Source organism: Semicossyphus pulcher, unplaced genomic scaffold, assembly GCF_022749685.1.
Source record: "Semicossyphus pulcher isolate SPU_LCO1_2020_fin unplaced genomic scaffold, fSemPul1.0.p SCAF_9, whole genome shotgun sequence".
NCBI lineage: Eukaryota > Metazoa > Chordata > Actinopteri > Labriformes > Labridae > Semicossyphus > Semicossyphus pulcher.
Genome location: NW_027211770.1, coordinates 10,352,628 through 10,366,728, shown reverse-complemented (window position 1 = coordinate 10,366,728; position 14,101 = coordinate 10,352,628). Strand labels below are relative to the sequence as shown.

General features: G+C 44.1%; 1 protein-coding gene across 2 annotated transcripts; it reads left to right on the top strand.

Annotated features, from left to right (window-relative positions):
* Positions 1–9,138: 9,138 nt before the first annotated feature.
* Positions 9,139–13,160, top strand: ccka (cholecystokinin a). Of its 2 annotated transcripts, none has more exons than XM_069656666.1 (4): positions 9,139–9,198; positions 11,839–11,918; positions 12,095–12,284; positions 12,783–13,160. In XM_069656666.1, exons 2-4 carry the CDS (start codon positions 11,841–11,843, stop codon positions 12,920–12,922), a joined length of 408 nt encoding a protein of 135 aa, XP_069512767.1. In that variant the 5' UTR covers positions 9,139–9,198; positions 11,839–11,840; the 3' UTR covers positions 12,923–13,160. The 2 variants fall into 2 exon arrangements, with proteins under 2 accessions (XP_069512767.1, XP_069512768.1); XM_069656667.1 differs by lacking the exon at positions 9,139–9,198 and adding an exon at positions 10,136–10,165.
* The last annotated feature ends 941 nt before the right edge of the window (positions 13,161–14,101 follow it).

The following is a 14,101-nucleotide window of genomic DNA, read 5'->3' as shown; positions in this document are numbered from 1 at the left end:
AATTCATTAAGTGCTGATATGTGGCTTGCACATTGTTCATACAAAAAGGTAACACCTTAAACCTGTATCCACCTAGGTTACATACTTGGCCTGACCAACCTGATCAACACAGTCTTCAAGACGAGGAATAGGGACAGCATCTGCTCTGGTCATACTGTCGTGGTTTCACGACACCTGTCTGCCTTTCCTTCCTGGGCCGCTAACACCACCGGTGAACTCAAAGCACTTTCATTTGGCTCAATAAGTGCAGCATATGGTCCATCTCCTCATGGACTTTTATCTTTTTATGAGGTGGGTACTGATAAGGTTGCAGTTTTATTGGGATTGCATTGTCATGATCAGCACGGAGCTATGGTGTTACAAAACCTGGCACTAACAATGTCTGGTGAGGAGAGGGCATCTCTAGATGACAAGAACCTTTTCAACAAACCCTGGCATTGCACAGCAAACTGCTACCTCCTGGCCTGCAATGCATTGATATGGCATAATCTGGTTTTAGACCTCCTGTCAGGAGTGCCAATTATATAATTCATATCCCCATCCCGTCTCAACACTGCTTAATGCTGCAAAACCTGGTCCCAACTGGTCACACATTCCTTGGACCAACACTAATAACAGTTTACCTGTTTCAAAAGCGCACCTTACTCCCTTCTTGTCATACTGGACCTCATACGGCCCCAACCAGGTTCTTCCCTGCAACCTCACAGGCTGAGAGCAGCCTGGCTCTAAAAAAGAAACATACTGTAAGACATCTCCCAGGGATGTTTGTTCAACTACCTGTTCTTTGTATAGTTGCAACGGGCCCCTCACCTCATGACAACCTTGTTCGATGAGTTCGAACGGACTTCATTCTAGAGATTCAGTTGGAGCATCAGGAACAGCAATCAACAAAAACCGAAATGGCCCCAATCTGCATCTGCATGGTGCGTAGCAGACCTGCCCAGCAGAAGAACAAGATGATCTATTGTCTTCGCCCTAATGCTTCCCAGGGGTATAGCTTGTGGATACCTTGTGGCTAAATCCAACAGGTAAGTAGGTATTCATTACCTCACTTGGATTTAGGCCAACACAGTCAATCAAGATGTCAGCAAAAGATTCCTGTTCAACAGGCAATGGCTGCAGTGGCACAATAGGTGGGGCGCCTCCAGGTTATCCCACCACTTGAAATGCATGCACCACCAAAAGATGAATCGTGGGCAAATGGCGTATCCTCTTGACTGCAACCCTGGGGCAGTAACGACTGTTTATAGTCGAATCATCACAGGCAAGCCACACAGCAGGCCTCCACTACCAAAAGGCAAAAGAGACTATTGTAAAACAGTCTGTGGGCAAATCCTAGGGCTTTGAAACACAGGTTGCCATTTTCACAGGGTAGTACAGTGAGAGATCTGTCTGCTGCTCTTCCATCAAGCTCTGACAGTTAGGAGGTAGTGACCTGGGTCCCCGGGGAGAAGCTGTCATAGAACGGTTTCAGCTCCTCCAACCTGTTCTTGGTCAGCTCCAGTATTTTAACCACAACAACCATGTTCTCCTTGGGTTCTACCACTGGCTTGACTAGCGAGCTAAATGCCACAAAAAAAATGCAAAACTGTCATTAATGTGTTCACAACCACTATATGTCATGGCAAATATAACCCAGGGAAAATATATACCAGTGCTCGTCTAGGGCTTCCAGGGCTCTGTCGCCCCTGCATACGAATCCTTGGTGTTAAGAGTTCGGCTGCCAGGTTAAAGGTTAGATGAATGGGCCTTCCTGTTGTTGAGTCCCTGCCCGGCACCTCTCCACTGCTGGTCACCCTCGCTGTCTGTGCTTATACATTTTTGCCAGGGCTTAAAGTTTGACATTTGAAACATGAAACATGCAGACAATAACTTTGAACCAAACTTTGTAGCAAAGTGGGGGAAACTCTTCAATCCATTTAACATTTCTTCATGCTGTTAGCTTCGCACATCTGTTTCAAAGTCTTCCTAATCACTTCGGCAACCCATCATTTAATCAAACACTGGCTGTGCGACTAGTAAGGCCCACTGAGTTATGCACTGAGATATACATTATTTAATCACTGTCTCTGGTACACTGGTAGCTTTGCCTTAAAGGGCCAGTGCGCCGATTTTCAACCTCAGTCCTATCATGCTATTACGGGGAGCTAATGTCATTATGGTAGAAAAAAATGCAATTTGGCTCTGTGCCTTTTGAGGACGCTATCCGCTTCTCCAGTGGGCCCCGGAAAACCTCCGCCAGATGACGCATTTTACGTAGTCTGGCAGAGGTTTTCCACGCCAGGGAGCTTGCTAAACCAGACTTCCTCAATCTAGGACACCCGCCTCCGATGTCATGTCTTGTTCAAAATCATCATGTTTGAAATGTAGACTGCAGACAGCAAGATTTTTTTGACGATCCACCGGAATATTCTCGTTGTTTTTCTGATTCTGTACCGCTCTGAGCCATTGTCTGCAGCGAAACGGTAGCATTTCACTCCAGCGTCTCTCGCTGGGCCGTTCCTTTGAGAGGGAGGGGCGCAATGCATGCTGGGTGTTGTAGGAATGTAGAATGGGCGAAACCACGAGCTGTTTGTACAACTTTCTCCGCAGTTATGGCGCCAATTTCAAATATTATTGCTTCTATCGATTACAGAGAACACCAGCTTTGACTGACAGTGGCTTTTCCAGGAGCGAATTACTCATTCAACTGTTTCTCAGTTTGTAGGTTTGGCCACCCTGACCATGAATGGAAGTGCTGGACAGGTATGGGAACAAAAGTTTGTACAAAGGCATGTCAATATATGTGCAATGTGAAGAAATAATGAAGTTGGTGGAGGCTGAGGAGGAATGGAGTTAGAAAATAGGTAATGAGAAAAGTATGTTAAACCTGAAATGTAGCTTCATCACACCTGTTCCCCCCCCAAACAGCAGACAGAAGCTGTCTGATGATGAAGTTCACAGCTGCTCGACTGTAATGAAATCCTGTGGGGATGAGTGTCATTTGTTCAGATGTCTATTTGTCCAAAAGCACTCTCAATATCTCAGACAGCACGGATTAGATTTTGAAACATGGTGAACCAGGTTAAAGGGATAGTTCAGTTTGTTTGAAGGTGGGTTGTATGAGATACTTATCAGTAGTAAGTGTGCTGTATACAGTGGATGCCGGTCAGCACGGCCCCGGTGTTTAGGAACCGGCCAGAGTGCCCGCAGGGACGCCAGGCTACATGCCGCTGCAGATAGGGTCAATTTGTCCACTCATAAGGACGTCTCACCGAAAAATCAATAGTGATATCAACTGTATGCTATATTTGAATAATTCACTGTGTTTCACTTTTCAGTAAGAACGCCTCTTTATCAGGCACTACTTTGTGTGGACCGCAACACATATGTGTTACTACGCCTGCACCGTACGGTGTCGGATCAGCTGTTTGTGTCAGCAGTTTGAAGAAGAGACAACAAATAAAAGGTAATACAATATTATGGAAACAACAAAGTGGCATTCACAGTGGGGACCAGAGGACATTGTTGTCCTAAATGCTGTATATCCTATCGTGTCCTCTAGACACCGTGAAGAGCGAGCAACAGCCCATCTGGATCACTCCACGTTGGGTTTGTATAAATCCTCTTCAGAAAAATGAACGTTGCAGGCGTATAACTGTCTCAGTGTTGCACCTGGAGTGTTGGTGTCCAACAGTATGAAACACTTAACGACATGAAGGACAACAATGTCTTCTGGTCCCCACCGTAAATGGCACTTTGTCATTTCCACAATATTGTATTTTCTTTTGTTTGTCGTCTCTTCTACAAACTGCTGACACAAACAGCTGAACCGACACTGTACGCTGCAGGCGTAGTAACACGTATGTGTTGCGGTCCACACAAAGTAGTGCCACATAAAGAGGCGTTCTTACTGAAAAGTGAAACACAGTGAATTATTCAAATATAGCATACAGTTGATATCACTACTGATTTTTCGGTGAGACGTCCTTGTAAGTTGACCCTATCAGCAGCAGCATGTAGCCTAGCATCCGTGCCGCACCGCGTCAGTTTCTTAACACAGGGGCCGTGCTGACCGGCATCCACTGTATGTAGCAAACTTACTATTGATAAGTATCTCATACAACCCACCTTCAACCAATCCGCTATCCCTTTAACAGTAGGTGTTTTCCACAAGAGTTGGAGTGAGAAGTTTAGCATCAAACAGGGAACGCTTTACTTTATATTTAATCGTGCAAAACAGGGACAAGCAGGCGTCAATCAGCTGAAACTATTCATGAATTAATGACAATAAAATGTTGCAGTGCACCTCAGTGGCCAATCAGAGTGTTGGAGATGGTGAACAATTTCAAAATGCTGTTTGTGCACGTGTTCACTGGAAGTTAGACAGGTGCCAATGACAATAAACGGCTGCTAATGACAGGAAACAAGATAATGTTAGCCTCATTTACATACTGGAGTGGAGCTAAGAATACACCAGGGACTCATTCTCACACACACACACACACACACACACACAGGCACTGTAACAGGGGACACATCTCATCAGAACTTGTGGTTAATTCTTGAGTTAATACCAATAAGTGTTCACGGTTCTCAGTGTAATTGGCGGACAGAAACCCTTTCAAAGTAAACACTCAGACTGCCACATCTGAGGCTACAAACAGTCTCCTTTTATGTTCATTTTTTTAATATCAACGCCAGAACAGACTTGTTAGCTGCATCCATTCAGAATAAATATTTGGCAGCATGTAGCTCAAGTAATAAACAGTTTAATGTCCTCCTTGGGTCAGTTATTACCACATTTCTGAGATGCATTATTCCGTTAGCTTTGTGACACCAGTATTGTTTATTACGGGCTGCTGACGCACTTTCAGTTCCATACTCTCTAAACTCACTTTGCTGTTTGTTTTCTACATCAAGGACATCAGTCAATAATGACGAATCGACCCACGTAATAGAACTTTATTCTTTTAAGTCCCGGCCTCAGTAAGGATCCCCAGGGAAGTCAAAGTTTCAGGTCCTGAGCTACACAAAACTGAAAAGTGAAAATATTTTTCAGAAATGCTTTAGTGTCATCTTGTGACCTCGCTCGCAGCTCAATAAGTGGAAATTTTGAACGATCACAAAAGCACTGTGAGCGAATCAGCATTTGAAAAAGCATAAAAGACATGATAACTGAATCAAGTGAAGGCAGCACCATTATCTCTCTCCACCCGACAAGATCGCTGCAATCCTTAAAGCTCTTTCATATTTATTTTCTCTGTAAAGACTCGACAGAAGTCGTGCTTAATGTCAAGAATAAAGAAGTCATTCACAGATCACTCGATGCTTTACCTTGAACAATGTGTGAAGAACAGCGGCAAGGTTCATTACAGCGGCTGCAACGAAACTACAAAACAATGATATCACGGCAGTGTGAAGCTTATACAATGTCACGTGTGAATGTTATTCTGCCTCCACAAAGCACTTCTTTCCCCCGACACCACTTGTCCTTTCTGAGTGAGAGACATCTTTTATCTGTTTTCAGATTTCTTGAAGCTTACTTTGTCCTTGAAGCTCACGGTGCATTTCAACATTTGATTCAGTTTGTTGAAATGAGAAGAAGACGATGCACTTTATTAATCCTTGAGGGGAAATTCTATTTTTTCCCTCTAATAATAATAATAATACATTTTATTTATAGGTGCCTTTTAAAGCAATCAAGGTCACCTTACACAGCAGAGTTATTAAACTAAAAACAATAAAACAACAAAATTAACAAGACAAATTTACAGTGAATAAAATCATGTGCAGAGGTTTAGTGTGAGAGATCAGGCTGAATAAGCTGAAAAAGTTATGTTTTGAGCTGGGATTTGAAAACTGAGAGAGAGTCAGTGTTACGGATGTCGGGTGGGAGGGAGCTCCAGAGGTGGGGGGCAGAGCAACTGAAGGCTCTCGACCCCATGGTGGTCAGGCGGGCGAGTGGTGCAGTGAGGTGAGTGGAAGAAGGAGACCTGAGAGCCAGTGGGTGTGTTGATGTGCAGGAGTTCAGAGAGATACAGAGGAGCCAGGTTATGGATGGCCTTAAAAGTGAGGAGCAGAATCTTGAAATTGATGCGATGTTCGACCGGGAGCCAGTGAAGCTGCTGAAGGACAGGAGTGATGTGATTAACGGAGGGGGTTCTGGTGATGACGCGAGCGGCAGAGTTCATGGAGGGACTTGAGAGGGAGTCTGAAGAGAAGGGAATCGCAGTAATCAATGCGGGACGTAACCAGGGTGTGAACGAGAATGGAGGTGCTGTTGGGTGTGAGGGATGAGCGGAGGAGATTATTGTTACATAGATGGAAGTATGCGGACCAAACATGCTACACAAACAAAGGCCCGCCACCGCGACCCGGCCCCGGATGGACATCAGAGTGAGGGGGCTGCACATGGGCATGCGCCCCGAGCAGTTGGGGGACTTGACAGTGCCCATAGGGTACTGGCACCTCTCCAGCTACCAGCCCTAATTTACATGCGAGGTCCAAACAGGACTTGAATCAGTCACCCTCTGGTTTCCTAGCCACGTCCTTACAGACTGAGCTGCCGCCGCATTCCGTGTGCCCTGCAACCTCCAGAGTTAATCGCGCCCTCTCTATTCAATGCTAGTGTTTCCACAACACGCACCGCTTACCATCTCCGACGCCTCCCAGAAGCATATAAAAATATGCTTCTATTTTGACGGAGGGCGCTTCAAGCATGCGTCAAGCTCAATCGAGCAGATCGTTCCAAACAGGACACAAAAACAGCATTGAGCATCGGCCATTTCAATATAGAACAGCATGTACAGACCTACGATTTTAAGTAGTTATTAATAGTAGAGTACTCACCAATGGTAGAAGCCCGAAAATCACAGAATGATATCCAAATAATCAACCTCGGAGGTGCAAACTGAACTGTTGTTTGTGTTGCTCTGTTTTAACATTGATGTTATCGCATGATCACGCAATTCTCCCGCGATCTTGTGATCTCGCGAACCAGCTGCGTGGGCCAGCGCTCCGCTGTGCTGCGGTCCAGAAACGCCTCCTGTGGGGCAGGGCACTCGCCGTCTCACGGACCAGAAGGCAGCACGCTCAGCAAGTGGTGGACACAGATCCTGTGGGGTCAGCAGGTTAGTCTTCATACGATGTTGCTTACATTTAGTCACGTTAGTGACATTTTAGTCATGTTTACCTTTTATAGTTCTTGATTTAGTCGACAATAACTCTTTTAGTCAGTAAAAAGTCAACTTTTAGTCAAAACGTTTTCTCTCTTGAGGAAATAAGATTACCAACTATCTATTTGTATCTCGTCAACGTCCCTTCTTTGTCAAAGATAAAAGATTGTTGACGAACATTTTTCACCATTAGTTTTGTTTACAAAATGAACTCTGGGTCACTGTGTTACAGACCAGGACATGCTGCCATTGCCCACAAGTTAAGCCTGTTTCTATGATCGTTTTGTGCTTTTGCAACTCTGGGGAGTTACGATCATCTGACGGCAGGATTGGGAGCGTTACTTTAAACATGTATTCTGATACAGTTACTAATTACCTGTTAAAAAAATGTAATCATAAACCTAATCCAAATATCACAATTTTAAAGTAACGTAACTGATTACTCTCAGTGACTTTTGTTACTAAATCTGCAAATAAAGACAAGAGAAAAGACATTTCAACACCTTTGTGACGCGCGATTAATAGCGGTAATTATGCTCATTTAAATGTACTTTGCTCAGTCTGCTATTCACATGTAAACTGAGGCTTGTGTTTTTACCCACACCATCCCGGCCGCGGCATCACAAGAGTCACAAACTATTTTTCAGTAGTAGTGGTAGAAGACGACAGGTTAGCTAACATTTTTAACTGGAATTCTGTGCGTTAGCGGTAGGTCTTACCTGTAAATGACAGGCGGAAGGCAGAACTTGCACTGTACTGCGATGTTGTAACGCCGTTACTCCCCAAGCCTGTCTGATGTCATGGTGGTCGAGATCTCTTGAAACCAAATGGAAATGACTCAAAACAGAGTGAATGACATGTATGGATTCATGTCCCCTTAAGGCTTCCGTACATTTCAGTCATGAATGCACTTAATATCAGACATTATTACCGATGATATTTTTAATGAAACAAACATTCATATAGATCATGAAGAGCATTTTCTCTTCAAACACTTTCAGCAGCATTTTTCCTTGTTACCCGCTGTCAGCTGCTCCATCAGACGCAACAAAGGTTTACTTAAAGCTTCAGCATAACATTGTGACCCACTTCAGCCTCACTTTGTCAGAACTCATCAGCGATCATTGGTGGTATTAGTGAAAGAAAGCAGCAGAGAGAAACGTATTTCCCTCAGTGACCTGTCAGAGCTGAACAATGCCCGAGTCGCTTTGCCCTCGCTGGAAATGGACGGACTCTGAACCGCATGTTGCTCCTGCTCTGTTAGAAAGACTCAATCACAGAGAGATGTGTTGTCAGCCTCCAGCGGCACAGCGGGACTTATTCTGTTGTTCTTTTCATATTCTACAGTCTGTTCCCATCTACATACATGAATACATGAATACACAACACAGACTCACTGCAGATAGTCGGTCTCTTTACGTTTTTACCCTTTGCACCTCAACACCCTGTCTCTGTTTATACCAGTCCATCTATCTGTTTCTGTGTGTGTGTGTGTGTGTGTGTGTGTGTGTGTGCCACTTAAACACTCAGACACACAGCAGTGTATTGTAGTTCACTTTAAAGAGCCTTTCAGCTTCTCTTTACTGATTCAAACTGTGTGTGTGTGTGTGTGTGTGTGTGTGTGTGTGTGTGTGTGTGTGTGTGTGTGTGTGTGTGTGTGTGTGTGTGTTAAGATGTGTGGGCACGTGTTTCTCCCCTTGTTTCTCACACAGGTGAGTGCGGCACAATTAAAGCTATCACCTTTGTCTCCATGTCTCGACCCTCTCTTCGTTTGGCTCGGTGTGAGAGCGTGTTTGCGCCCGTGTGCGTGTGCGAACGAGTTTGTGCGTTGGCAGTATGCGTCCACAGTTGCGTCAGCGCTGTCAGTTTCTGTGCCACCAGTAGGCCCCTCCCACCTGCCCTGGCCCCCCTCCCACTTCCTGTGTGTGAGTATAAGACATGGTCCCCCCCTCTGTCACACACTCTCTCACAGCCTGAACGCTGAAGGAGCAAAAGCTTAACGTCTTCAGACTCGTCATCTCCTGGTCCACAACAACTGCAGGTAGGACTGACACTTTGTGGGTTTTCTTTGTCACTCTGTTGCAGAAGGGCGATTTAAAATGTATCACAATGAGTGTTTAGAGAAAGTTGTTGGTCAAATCTATAGAATCAAACTATAGTGCAATTTTTTTTTTACTTTAATAATTTTTTAATATTTGTTTTTTTAAAGATTTTTTTGAGTTGTTGCTTTAAGGGATGAAACGCTCTTGAACATGAAATGTCAAATATAAGAGACACAACTGACAGATGTCAAAGTGTGTAAAGTACTGTATTTATAAAATATGAAATAGGCCTAAGGAGTGATTGATTAATGAAAGTTGGCTGATTCACGACTGTTACAGGATGAATGAAAGTGCTTTAAGGACATCGACAGTCTGAGTGTGAAAATAATTCAGTCTCAACGGGGGGACTTTTTTTGTTCCTTCGCTAATTTTTTCGTGGAGAGAAAAGAAAATGTGTGTACATTATTTATCTGCATATTGTATTTAAAGTAGTTTTTATTGCAGGCAGGTTTGTGCTCATGAATACTGAGAGGAAAAAATGCAAATGAGTTTGTAAAAAAAGCCATAATATGTATCTTAATGCAAATATACGAGCATCAAGGTTTATGACTGACACAAATCTCCCTGTAAGTTCTTCATACTTTGTTTTCTGCAGAGAGGAGACCAGAGGAGGAGTGGTTATAGAAAACAAGCAAGGAATAGATAGGAACGGAGAAAGGAGAGAAGGAGAGAAGGAGAGGAAAGGTTTGGTTTTATCAAAAGAGGAGAAACCAGATGACTCTCATCATCACTTTAGAGAAAAACAAAAATTTGAAATTCCTCAAAGGCAAACAAAAACTGTTGACAACAAAGACACATTCAGCTCTCTGTCCCCTCCTACAGAGCACGTAAGAGAAGAGAGGGTACGAGGTTAGAGGAGAGGAGAGGAGAGAAGGAAAGAAGAGAGAGGAGAGAAGAGAAATGAAGGTAGGAGAAAAGGAAAAGAGAATAGGAGAGGAGAAAATAGCAGGGAGGAGAGGAGGAAAAGAGAGAGGACAGGATAGCAGGGAGGAGAGGATTAAATAGCGGGAGGAGCTGAGAAAATAGTGGGGAGGAGAGGAGAGAAGGAAAGGAGAGGAGAGAAAAGAATGCAGGAGAGGAGAAAATAGCAGAGAGGAGAGGAGAGGGCTTTCACACATATTTCAGTACCACATCATTACCAGCCCGTTGAATAATGAATTAGAGACAATGACCAGCTGCTAACAGGAATTATATTAGCATGAAGAGAATGACTGTTTATACCAGCAGCGCGTCAAATTAAACAGGATTATTCACATTCACTGTAATGAGTCACAGGGATGAAATTACACTGAAATATAATATTAATAATTCAGACATGATTTAGTGTAAATCAGAGTTTTATCTGAGGATGCTTCACTGTACTGTATGAGCACGTTGATGAAGAGTCCATCATGTGATCTGTGACAATATTTTCCACCATGTTGCCTGGAGTTTACTTGTGGAAGTATTTACTTCAACAGAAAAGTCTCTTAAAGGAAGTTATGGCATGTAACAGTCGATGCTCTGACCTTCACGTGTTTGAGGTTTCCTTTATACCCTCCTGTGTTTGTATCGTGCAGAAGAAGGACCGCTGATGGACTTTTCAGAGCAATTAAAAAGAAGATGACAAAAAGAAACGGATGCTCTCGAGTAAAGAGACTTACAGCAACAAATGCGTCCTCGGCATCCTCCGTACATTCAGAGAGTCAGAGAGAGAGAGAGCTGGTGTTGAATGAGCGCAGACTGAGAGCCTCGGAGCGTCTCGTGTTGCTGGTTTGATTGGGTGATTTGCTCTGGCACAAAGCGTCATTCATCACAACTAATAAGCTGCTTTGTCAGCCCCCAAGGTAAACAGTTACGGTGTTAGCAATTCAGTCTGACAAATTTAATATTATATTTAGTTTTTTTCCCTTTGCACAGCATATACTTTATCACTGCTGAATTCTGTAGTAGAAGATTTAGCAGAAAATCTACATTTTATTTTGAAAGTCAGACGATGAGAGGTGCAAAACAAGACTTAGATTAAGTTTCCTCTTTATTTAATTCTTCAGGATATTTATGTTGTAATCCTGCTTGAGCTCGAGACAATAAAAAAGGTTTATAACCATGTAATTATTCTCTCTGTGCTATCATGTTAGTGTTAGAAAACAGCACAAAGAGCAAAGAGCAGATTTAGAGATAATTGGAATGCGTCCTTTGGGATTGAGACGCTGACAGAGTGCATTCATCACACCAACTCTCTCTGCAAATGTGTGTGCGTGTGAGTTTAAATATTGTCCTCCACCCTGTGACAAAGCGAGGCAGACAAAATGATGCTCGCCTCGGGGTCCAGCTGAATCATCACAGGTTCATCTCCTTAGCGCTCGGCCTCGACAAAGTGGAATGATTTATGGCTGCGTTCTGCAAAACCGTCACTGTGTGTGATTATTTCTTCTCACAGAGACACACTGTGTTTAACGAGGAGGGTGGCAATAAAGGGAGAGTGGAGGTGGCAGTAAACAGCGAGGGGCCTAATAAGAAAGTTATCGCTTTAGGTGTGGTGGATATTTTTTCTTTCAACTTTATTTTATATTTATGTCCCTCTTTCTTTCTCTCCACAGCCATGAATGTAGGAATCTGTGTGTGTTTCCTTCTGGCTGCTCTGTCCAGCGGCTCCCTGAGTCTGCCCTCACACTTAATGGTAAGACACACACACACACACACACACACACACACAAAAGTTATATTCTTTAAATATTTTCTTTAACCCTTGTCAAGCTAAAGCAGACTGTGAGCTTTTATTTTGAAATCCTTTTAAATTTACAGTAAGCTGTTTAAATTCCATGTTTTGATTTGAGATCTGTTTGTGTTTTCTAGCCACAGAGAGGTGAGGGTGAAGCTCTCGCGTCAGACAGCCCGCCTCCCCCCTCACCCATCCACACACGCCACACCCGCTCGGCTCCAGCGCCCCCGTCAGGCCTGCTCACCAACTACAACCAACCCCAGGAGGAGGCAGACATTCGGAGCGGCCTGAGCCAGCTCCTGGCCAAGCTCATCTCCAGGAAAGGTGAGCGGAGCGAGGACAGACAGTCACTTCACTGGAGCGAGAGCCCCTTCCCGTCATTCCCCTCGTCCGTGTCGCTCCTGGTCTTGTTATTTCTCCCCTCCTGAGATCCATCCTGCTGTAAATGTGCCGTCAGTCATGCTGCGTCTTCGTGCCACCATCTGGCATTTCCCGCCTCCCTCTGTCTTCCTCTTTCTCTTCCCTCCATGTTTCCGTACCTCCTCATGGTTCCCTCCCTCTGACTTTTCCATTTCTGCTTCTACCAGCCTGTGCCTTCTATCCTTACCTCCTTCACTTGTCTCCTTTACCTCCTGACCTGGTTCTCTCTGTCACCGTGTATCTCTATTCCCCTTCAAGTCAACACTGTGTGACTGAGGAGCTGCTGAGCTCACAGGGACGGGAATAGAAACAAAGCAATCAGAGTTATAGGTTTAATTTTCCACTCATTAAAAGTAGGAAAACGTGATTATGTTTTGACTAATCAGAAGTCTCTGTCTCCAGCCTCCCCCTACCACAGCAGGACCTCCGTCACCAGCAGAGCCAGCGGCCTGGCCCCCGGCCACAGGATAAAGGACAGAGATTACCTCGGATGGATGGACTTTGGACGACGCAGCGCAGAGGAGTACGAGTACTCCTCCTAAAGGCACGGCTCGCTTTCACTGAAAGTTACATCCCCTAACAACGCCAATAAAAGCCCCCCCCCCCCCCCCCAAGAATAATGAGCCCTTTTCACACTGCACTTACTGGATCCAAGGGCTGAATTGACTGAATCCTAGAAAGAGTTTAGCATCATGAGAAATGAGCAGAGCGATCTGCGGTCCCTGAATCTCCACGCCGATGTTAAGAGCACTTTCCACAGAATGTCTGAAATATATTAAAGCACAAAATGTTCGGACAAGGCTGAAAAGAGATTGTTCTTATTCCCATTGAAGACATAACTCTTTCAAAACACCTCACAGTTATACAAGTCTCATTTGTTAAGTTGCAGCCGGGCACTGCGGTAAGAAAATGCTACAGGAGGAAATACGGTTGTGCATTTGTTGGGAACTATTTTCAGCAGCGTATTAATACACATTGGTGGGTTTACAGAAGCAGGATGGAGGGATGAGCCCTTCTTGATTTTGGGTGTTTTTATGGGACTTGTTGACACAGTATCACCAGACCTATACCATAAGACCATAAGGTAAAGTTAGCTTTAAGTGCTGTTTACAGCAAAACAACAAAAGATCCACCAATATCATGTTTTTTTAATGGATATAATTTCAATTGACTAAAAGCATTTGCAACAGAAAATAAACATTAAACTATCTGCTCTTTTGAGAAATACATTTTAGCCACTTTCCAGTGAGAAACACGTCTGTTGGCAATCAAATTTATTCCACTCAGCGTATCGTTAAAGTGTCTGATTTTACTGATGATTCAGAAAATATCAAAGGCCTTCTACTGAACCTTAATGAGCCTCTTAGGGGTCTTCAGAAAATTGGACCAAAAGAAGGATTAAGGTCTTTGAGTGGCTCCTTAACGCACTCGGGAAGCTGCAGCCCAGATACACACGTCACTTTCATTTGACAGAACAAAGCCTCTGCAAGTAAAAGACAACAGAATAATGCAACGTTAATACGTCCGTAGGAGGGGAGGGACTCTAACAGCACCAACTTCTCACCTCCAACACAGCAGGCATGCAGGTGGAAAGCCTGGGCTAAAAATGAGCAGTGTGAAAAGCATGTGATGTGTTTAAGGAAGCACATGGTGTTCACTTCTTTAAGTGAGATGCCTGGGAGTCTCTCTATCACTGCAAAATGGGCCTGGGTGGCAGATGC

Coding starts and splice junctions, on each gene's coding strand:
- ccka (XM_069656666.1), top strand. CDS start 11,841: ATGAATGTAGGAATCTGTGTGTGTTTCCTTCTGGCTGCTCTGTCCAGC. Junction 11,919..12,094: donor GTCTGCCCTCACACTTAATG/GTAAGACACACA, acceptor TGTGTTTTCTAG/CCACAGAGAGGTGAGGGTGA. Junction 12,285..12,782: donor CAAGCTCATCTCCAGGAAAG/GTGAGCGGAGCG, acceptor CTCTGTCTCCAG/CCTCCCCCTACCACAGCAGG.